General features: G+C 48.0%; 1 protein-coding gene across 1 annotated transcript in view; it reads left to right on the forward strand.

Annotated features, from left to right (window-relative positions):
- The first annotated feature begins 2,681 nt into the window (after window positions 1-2,681).
- Lrrc8e (leucine rich repeat containing 8 VRAC subunit E) overlaps window positions 2,682-8,936 on the forward strand; it is an 11,346-nt gene continuing 5,091 nt past the window's right edge. Inside the window, exons 1-2 of the mRNA XM_021170957.1 lie at window positions 2,682-2,859; window positions 7,423-7,565. Coding sequence (XP_021026616.1) covers window positions 7,428-7,565 — 138 coding nt within the window. The 5' untranslated portion in view covers window positions 2,682-2,859; window positions 7,423-7,427. The remainder of the gene's footprint in view (window positions 2,860-7,422; window positions 7,566-8,936) is intronic.

Here is an 8,936-nt window from a genome sequence, read left to right on the forward strand (position 1 = left end):
TTTCTCTGTGATAACTCCAGCTGTGTCAAGTTGACACAAAATTAACCAGTACAGGGCCTCTGCAAGAACAGTGTGTGTTTTAACTTCTGAGCCATTTTTTCAGCCTCCTTTGCCTTATCGTTTTAGGTAGAGTCTGCCACTGAACCTGGAGCACATCCATTTAGGTAGGGTGGGCGACTGGCCAGCGAGCTGCAAGGATTCATCTCTTTCTGTCTCCGTGGCCTGTACAGGGGTGCTGGGATCCAAACCCAGGCTTTGGTGCTAGAGGAGCAGGTGCTTTGTCAGCTGAGCTGCCTTTGCAGTATTGTTTTGTATTTTCTGAGAATCTTAGTACATTGCCCAGGCTGGCCTCAAATGTATGCACCTTAGCCTCTTTCATATTAGGATTTCAAGCTATGCAACCATTCCTGTCTTGTTTGTATGCTTAATGTCTATCTATAAATCAAAGGGTAGAGCAGGGGACATAGGTAAGTTGAAGAGTGCTTGTCTGCCACAAACCTTAGGTTTAATCCTCACATCAAATATGCTGGGTGGGGACACATACACACACATACAAACACATACATACACACACATACATACACACACATACACGCTTACAGCCCTGGAGAGTTGAAGCCAAAGGGATCACGAATTTGTGCTCATTCTTGGCTACACAGAGAGAGTTTGAAACCAGCTTATGCTTGTAGCCTGAATTCCATCCCCACTACTAGCCACATGGAGAGTTTCAGGCCATCCAGGGCTATGTAGTGATACCCTGTCTCAAAAAAGAGGAGGGTCAAGAATAGTAGCATGTTCTTGCAATCCCAGGACCAGGGAAGCTGAGGCAAATGAATGCCAGCAGATGTTCCATAGATAGAAAGATTCTGTCTCAGAAACAAAATTCACACAGCACACACACACGTTTGAAGCCATCCTAGGCTTTATATGGTGGCACCCTGTTTTAAACAAAGATCAATAAAACAGGTTACTAGAGGGCATAGCTCTGTGGTAGTAAACTTTCCTAGTTTAAGGAAGACTTTAAGTTTGCTATCTAGTGCCAGAAGAAATGAAGGAGAGGAGGAGGGAAAAAAGACTGCTAAACACAGAAAGGTTTGTCCTTCAGCTGCCTGAAGAGTCACTCCAGGCTTAGCACATTCCGACTCACTTCCAGTCTCTGGAGGATGAAAAAAAAAAAAAAATGGGTCTCACTATGTTGACCTGGTTGGCCTGGAACTCTTTATTTGTGTAACAGATAAACTAGTCAGCACAACTGACTCCATGATGGAAGTACCATTCAAGCCATAAAATTCATCATGTAGACAGCCCCACCAGCTAAAACAAAAACAAAATCTAATCTATCAAAGTTCATAGTTCTGGGAAAGTCTCTAAGTGTGCTAACTTTGCTTTTTAGCTTCTGTAGTCTTCTCCAGTGGGTGCCCAACAGCAATGTAGACCTGTGCCTTCTTCCCAAGTGCTAGATTTTTCTTTTTAAAAAAAGAGAGATTTCTTTCATTTTTAATTATGTGTGTGTACAAGAGAACAGGAGCACACAGAAGCCAGAAGGTGGCATCAAATCCTCTAGGATACTGGGTAATTGTGAATCACCAGATATGGGTGCTAGGACCTGAACTCAGGTCCTCTGTAAGAGCAATGTATACTTTTAATTCTCCAGCTTCCAAATTCCTTTCTCTGTGTGCATGTTCCTGCAGAGGTGTGTGTGTGTGTGTGTGTGTGTGTGTGTGTGTGTTGGGGGCATGCTCACTTTCCTCATTAATCTAAATGGGAGGTTTCCCATTAAGAAAGTATTTTCACACTAAGAATAGAATAGATGAAGGCTCAAATTTGCCTGCCTTCAGATGGAAATAGGCAGTATTCTTGGTTTGGTGGTCTATGATGGGGAGTTGATAGTTTCTTGTGAGGCCTGGGGAGTGGTGGTGGGAGTGGTGGGACAGGATGAGTTTTTGTTTTGTCAGTTCGGTTTTTAATGAACCTTTCAGAAGCTGAAGATTTAGGCTTGCCTAGCATACACACAGCCCTAGATTCCATCCCCATCACTAAATAAACTACACATGGTGGCACTAGCCTGTAATCCCTCAGCCTGCAAACCCTCTTGTAATCCTCTCAGGTGGTAGGGACTTCGATGCTGGAGGCAGGGGGATCAGAAATTCAAGGTCATCCTTGTCTACCTGGAGAATTTGAAACTAGTTTGAAGAGAAGGGGTGGGGAAGTAAGAAGTAGCTCCAGCCTCCCCTACCCCTCACCTGCATGCCCAACTCTACTACCTGGAGCAGTCCAGGTTGAGGAAAGAGCTTGTTCCTACTCCAGCCCTCCAAAATTCAGGATGGGCCACAAGCTTCAGCAGAGACAGTCAAGACCTTGGGTTAGCTTCCTGTGGCTGGGCACAGCTCCTTATGGCAGGCCAGCTCTGGAAGAGGGATAGCCCTCTGCTCTTGGTCTTCCCCTGCTGAAAGCCTGTGGTACCTGTGCCTCTACTGAGCTTTAGTGCCAGCTGGGGATGCTTAGGGGTTGAAGGAAATTCTCCCCAGAACCACTTTGCTGACACCTGTCCAGATGGAGCATCTACAGGATACCAGTTTGCTCCCACAGCCAGGAGGTAGAGGGACTGCAGACTTCTAAAGACCCTTGTCTCAGGAATATCTCTCCTTGCTAGCGATCGCGTGGCGTGGAGTGGGGTCGACCTGATAGCGTCTGTAGTGAGGCGGGGCCGAGCAATCCCGGGGCGGGGCGGGGCGGCTCCTGGCCCAGCCTGCCCTGACTCACCCTCTCTGGCCCGCCCGGGAACTCTGCGGGAGTCCGGGTCGATCTACTCCCAGGGATCTAGAAGTTGGGCCCCGGAGTTCCATCTCTGAGCAGTGAGTAAGTAGCGGGGGGCTTGGGAGGCTTTCGTCCCACCGTGTAGATCAACCTGGACCCAAGGAATGGCCCGGAGGAGTCGGGGGAGTCGCTCAGGTGTGGGTGGTTCCGTGGCCTTGGCCGGAGCAATCCCACACACATTGAAAGCCCGGGCTGGGAGAGGGGTGCGGTAATCTTCAGCTTGGCCCCAGGGAGCTGTGTCCTGGGATCCAGGCAGTTCGGGATCAAGCGAAGGAAGAGAGATCAACAGGCAGGCGTCGACTTTGACAGTCTTTGGCAGCCTGTCCCAGCGTGGGATGGTGGAGGTAGCTGAGAAAGACAGAGCTCATCTTCGTGAGCGCCCTAAAAGCTGCAGAACCCCACCCTCACAAGCCTGCTCCCTTACGTTTCAAGGTTCTTATATTTGAAGACTACAAAAACCCCTTCCAAATCCCAGCAGAATAAGCTTGGGAAGGGGCTAGCCTAGGAGTCTATAGGCCCCCAAGACTTTCCTCTAGGGGCATCTTTCCCTTACCTCTTTATTCCCCTTGTGAGAAGTGTAGGGATTAGTTTTTCATGAGCTTAATTTTTTTCTTTACTAGTTAGTTAGTTGGTTAGTTGGTGTGTATGTGTGTGTGTGCATACATGCCACGGCACTCTCATCGAGGTCAGAGACAACTTGTAGTAATTGGCTCTCTCCTTCCACCTATGGGTCCCTGAGATTGCACTGAGGTCTTCTAGCTTGGCAACAGGTGCCTTTGTCCAGTGAGCCACCTCCGCAGCCCTGTGTTTTGGGGTGGTGGTGGTTTGTTGGAGACAAGGTCATACAATGCTGGCCTGTTTCTAACAAGCTTGCTTGCTGCACAGCTTAGAATGAGCTCAGTGTGTTGGTCCCCTTGCCTCTGTCCTAAGGGGTATGATAGGGATGTGCACCCACCATTCCAGGTTTTATGGGATGCTGGGAATTGAACCCAGGGCCTGAATAAGCACTCTATCAACTAGGCCACATTCCTAGTTCTGACTTTGTATTCTAAAAGTTGAAAAAACTTCTGTCTCTTCTCGGCCCTTAGCATATGAGCTACAGCTGGAGAAACAGGCTGAGGTTGGGAACATCCCCTGCCTCCATTGCATCAGCAGGAGCAGTGCTAAGGCTTAGCTGTGGGAAGGAGCTTGCAAGATAGGAAGGTGTGTTGGTAGATCTAGGCTATCCTGCCCACTTCTATGTGGGTGCTGGGAATATCACTCGGATCCTCGTGCTTGTGCATCAGATATTTCACTGGCTGAGCCATTTCCCCAAAGGCCACTCCTTGCATACATAGAGGTTGCATCTCAATGAGGGGTGCTTTCAATGGGTGGAAACAGAATTGGTGCCAGCAAACAGGAGGTAGACTTTGGCTGGGCAGGCTCAAGTGGTACTTGTAGCAGTGAAATCCTCAGTGAGTTATGTTCATCCTCCAAGATGAAAGGACAAAGACCCTCACACTTATACTTCCCAAACTGGGATAAAACTCAGCATTAGGCTAGACTTGGTGGCACACCTCTGTAATCCCAGTACATTTTCGGTTCATCTTGTGCTATATAGCCAGCACCAGCCTAGCCAAGGCTACATAGCAAGACCTTGTTTCAAAAAACATGAGGGATACAAGAGGGCTGGAGGGTGGACCAGTGGGTCAAGTGCTTGCTGCAAATGCAGGAGTACCTGAGTTTGCATCTCATGCCCACATTAAAGGGACACTAGCCAACCTGAGCATGGCAAACATGGCTGTGGCAGGCCTTGCCCTTCTCCCCCGACCCCCATTTCCATCTGCCTTGCTAAAAACTGTTAGATTACATTTCTGAAGCTAGCCCCTAAGGTTTATTTCCATATTTGGCTACTTCCCTCTCCTGAGACTGACTACCAAAATACAAGTAACAAAGTATTGAAATCCAGTAATCAGAAGCCCCCTTTAGCTCACCTAATTAACATATCCAATCAAAACTGAACTCCTGATCCTAACACAGATTTCTCCTTTACCTTTATAAACGTCCATTTTCCTATGGGCCAACTCTGTCTCCTACCAGCCAGAGAAAGTCTTTTGTTCTCCAGGGTAAATTATTCCTTTTCCCTCTCCCTGTTCCTTTCGCCTTCTACCTCGGCCTCCATCTTCTGTGTCTTCATCTCTTATTCCATGCCCTCTGTCCCTCTGGAGCAAATAAATCTCCTTTGTGCTGATTTGGTCTTGGGGTGTCTTGAGCCGACTCCAAGGTTCTGTCTCTACACACATAAAAGCACGGCACTGTGGCACACTTTGGTAACCTTAGTGGATTCCAGAATGACCAGCCAGTCCAGCGAAAAAGCTCACCCTCAGATTTTAGGGAGAGGCCTTGTCTCAAAAAAAGAAAGAAAGAAAGAAAGAAAGAAAGAAAGAAAGAAAGAAAGAAAGAAAGAAAGAAAGAAAAGATAAGAAAAGATGGAGGATGGGAGAGGTAGCTTAGCAAGCATGAGCTCCTGAGTTTGATAACAAAGATAACTGATGTCATGAATGGTAGAAGACATCTGACATCAACCACTGGACACATAAGCACACACAGACACACACACACACACACACTTAAAAAAAAAACCCTTAAAAACAAAACAAAAAAATCAGCATGGAGAACAACAAGAAAAATTCTTTCATATAAAATTCATTGTGATTTTTCTCTACACTTCCCCCAGTTCAGTGACCTTTCCACTATCTCTGTCCAGACACAGGGAAGGGGGCCAGTCTTCCATCTGCCTGCTGAAATTTAATGGCAGGTTCTGCAAGATCTTGTTTGAGTCATGGGGCCAGACAATGATAATCCCCCGTGCTTCCCTCTGATTGTGTGTCTGTCTACATTATGTCTTGTTCCTGGTAGCTGAGCAGAGGGCTCTTGTCTTCTGGCCTGTGACTTGTGAGGGTAGCCTGGCAGAGTTGGGAATTGTGACACTGTGAGATGGGTCGTGGAAGGTGGAGACAGGGAACTGGTCCTTGATTTTACATGTGTAGCATCCCTTGAGTCATCTCTCTCCCCTCATTATTTCTGTCAGATTATGAAGATTGGGATTTTTTTTCCCCCTCCAGTTCTGGAGACACTCTTGCAAACACTTAGTACTAAGCTACAAAGGAGGACAACAAAATTTCTTTTTGAAATGTGGTTTCATGTAACGCAGGCTGGCTTTGAGTCTCCTATGTAGCTGAGGATAATTTTGAACTCTGATCCTCCTACCTGAAACCCCCAAGTGCTAAGATTGCAGGCATGTGTCAGTATGCCTAGTTAAGTGGTGCTAGAGACTGGATTCAGAGAATTGTACATGCCAGAAAAGAGCCCTACCAATTGAGCCTGAGACTTTAGACAAGAGAGTGTTTGGTGAGCATATGTAAAGGACCTTGTTCTCTGCTCGTCTCCTTACATGTACCTGGTTCAGGATGAACTTGGGACCTCAGTCTCATATTTTCTATATAGGAAGACGTAATGCCTGCTCCCTTTTCTACAGAACCTCCTACTGTATGTGGTTCTTCTCTGTCTTCCATATCCACACCTTGGTGTGTGTGTGTGCACACGTGTGTGCACACACACACACACAAACACACACACACAAAGCTTGGATGCTGACAGGGTGGGCTGTCCAAGAGACCTTCACTCTTTCCTTTCTCTCTGCCCTAAGCAAGTAGCTGACTTCCTGGGAGAGTGATGTCTTAGCTCACATTCTACACCCCCATGTGACTTGGGTCTGGCCTTTGTGATAATGATACCTTAGTTGAAAAGGAAACCAGAGATAGACAGAGTGGGCTGGCAGCCCTGTGCCAGGCTCCAGTCATAGGTGTCACCCTGAGAGTTTTCCAGTTTAGGGATTCTCATGCTTCCAGACATGCCAAAACTCTTCCCGGGGGGGTGGGGGGGGTTGGGGGAGCAGATTTCTTATTTCCACTTCAGATTCTAGGCTCTAGTCCCTATCTGAACAGTCAGGTGTCTTGGCACATGCCTCCAGGGCTCAGTAGCCTTCAGCCTGGCCACTCCCTAACCCCTGAGGCCCTTAACTAGAGCACAGCCACGCTCCAGCTTGCTTTTCCCTAGCCGGCTTTTCCGGTTAGAGACTGGAGGTGGTGCCCAGAGCACCCCTGTAGGGGTGCACACCCCGGAAGTCTTGAGCCTGGGGATACCCTGGTGACAGGGTGGAGGTGAGAGCCCAGCTAGAATAAAGGAGTACCAGAACGAATGTCACAGGCTTCCTCCTTCAGAGGTGGGCAGCCAAAGGAGGAGACTGGAGGACAGCTGCCCTGTAGTTTTTTTACTCTCAAGTTCTCAAGTTCTGAAGAGGGCAGGCAGTGAAAGATAAATCTGCGCTTTGGAGGAGGGGAAACGCTGTGAGACTGGGAAAGAGGTGAGTTCCAAAGGAAGCAACAAGACCCCCGCTAAGAGGGGAAGGGAACATACAACGATGCATAGATTCTAGAAAGTTCTGGCCAGGCTGAGAGTGCGTTGGCTTCTGAGCTATGTCTGGCCTCTCGGGGGTTTCCACCAGGCACACCCTTGCTCTCACTGTGTGGTTTCTCAACCCCTCTTGTCTTCTGACTCCCATAGGCAGGATGATCCCAGTGGCGGAGTTCAAGCAGTTCACGGAGCAGCAGCCTGCATTCAAGGTGCTCAAACCCTGGTGGGATGTTCTGGCTGAGTACCTCACCGTGGCTATGCTCATGATTGGGGTATTCGGGTGCACCCTCCAGGTGAGGAACAAAACAAACCCGGGCAGGGCCACACACATTGGCAGTTCCTATGACTAGACTTTTAGGACGCACCTTCTTGACAATGAGTGGGATGTGGCAAGGCGGGGCCATGTTATGGCAATAAACTCTCTAGGTGAAAGAGCAGACAGGGGAGGGGGTACACAGGATCTGGCTCTCATTGTGGCCATATTCCTGACTATGCTTATGACTGGGGTCTTGAGCTGCTCTTTCCAGGTGAGGGGTGAGGCTGGGGATGTGAAGGTGTGGCACATCTTGGCAACTCTCCTCATGAGTGTCTTTTTAAAAACACACATTTTTTTTTCTTTTATGTGTATGAGTGTTGACCTGCATGTATGTATGTGTACTGCATGTATGCTTGGTACCTGTGGAGGTCAGAACGAAAAGTTAGCTTTCCTGAAACTATGGATGCTTGTAAACCACCATGTGGGTGTTCGGAACCAAACCTGGGTCCTCTGCAAAAGCAACAAGTATTCTTAACCACTCTCTAGCCCCTTCAGTCATGAAGGAACTGGGCCTCACCATGGCTGGGTTCCAGGTGAAGGGCAGGACCATAACATGTCTTAACATGACAATGCTCATGACTGGGGTAGGGGGATCTTCAACTGTGCTATGCATATGGGTAAGACCCCTCCATGATGATGAGACAGGGAAGTGTGTTCAGCTGGGCTCTGTAGGTAAAAGAGCAGATCTCTAAAGGACTAGGCCTTTTGCTTGAAGTCCTGAAGCTTCCCAAGTCTCCTAAGAAGAGGGAGAAAGAACCTGGGCATGGTGGTGAGTACTCTGTAGGCAGAGGCCTGAGGATCACAAATTTGAAGCCTAGGCATCTTAGCAAGACCTTCTCTCAAAGTTAAAATTAAGGCCAGGTGTGGCAGTGCACACCTGCGTTCCCAGGATATAGAGAAAATGAATCAGGATCATGGGTTCCACGTCAATTGGGCTATACAGTGAGGCCATCTCTAAAATAAAATAACATAGGAAAGAAGAAAAAGTATCAGCATTAGAGTACTTGCCCAGCTTACATGAGGTCCCAGGTTCAATAAAAGTCATCATCAATAAAATAAGAGAAACAGACAAGAGGAAGGCAGTGCCAAAGCCTCCACACAGACCAAGTCTAATCCTCTACCTTCCTCTCCTCCATCCCCACAAGCAGTGGTCAAAGTTTAAAATAATATTAGAATGTTTCCATACACATTTACTTTTTTCTTTTTTTGTGGCTTCCAGTGTTAAACAGGGTTCTACTGCAGAGCCAAACTGCTAGCCCCTCACTGGGGGATTCTAGGCAGGGGCTCTACCACTGAGCCACACCCTAGCCCCTCACTGGGGGATTCTAGGCAGGGGCTCTACCACTGA

The sequence above is a fragment of the Mus caroli genome, chromosome 8, assembly GCF_900094665.2.
Source record: "Mus caroli chromosome 8, CAROLI_EIJ_v1.1, whole genome shotgun sequence".
NCBI classification, from domain to species: Eukaryota; Metazoa; Chordata; class Mammalia; order Rodentia; family Muridae; genus Mus; species Mus caroli.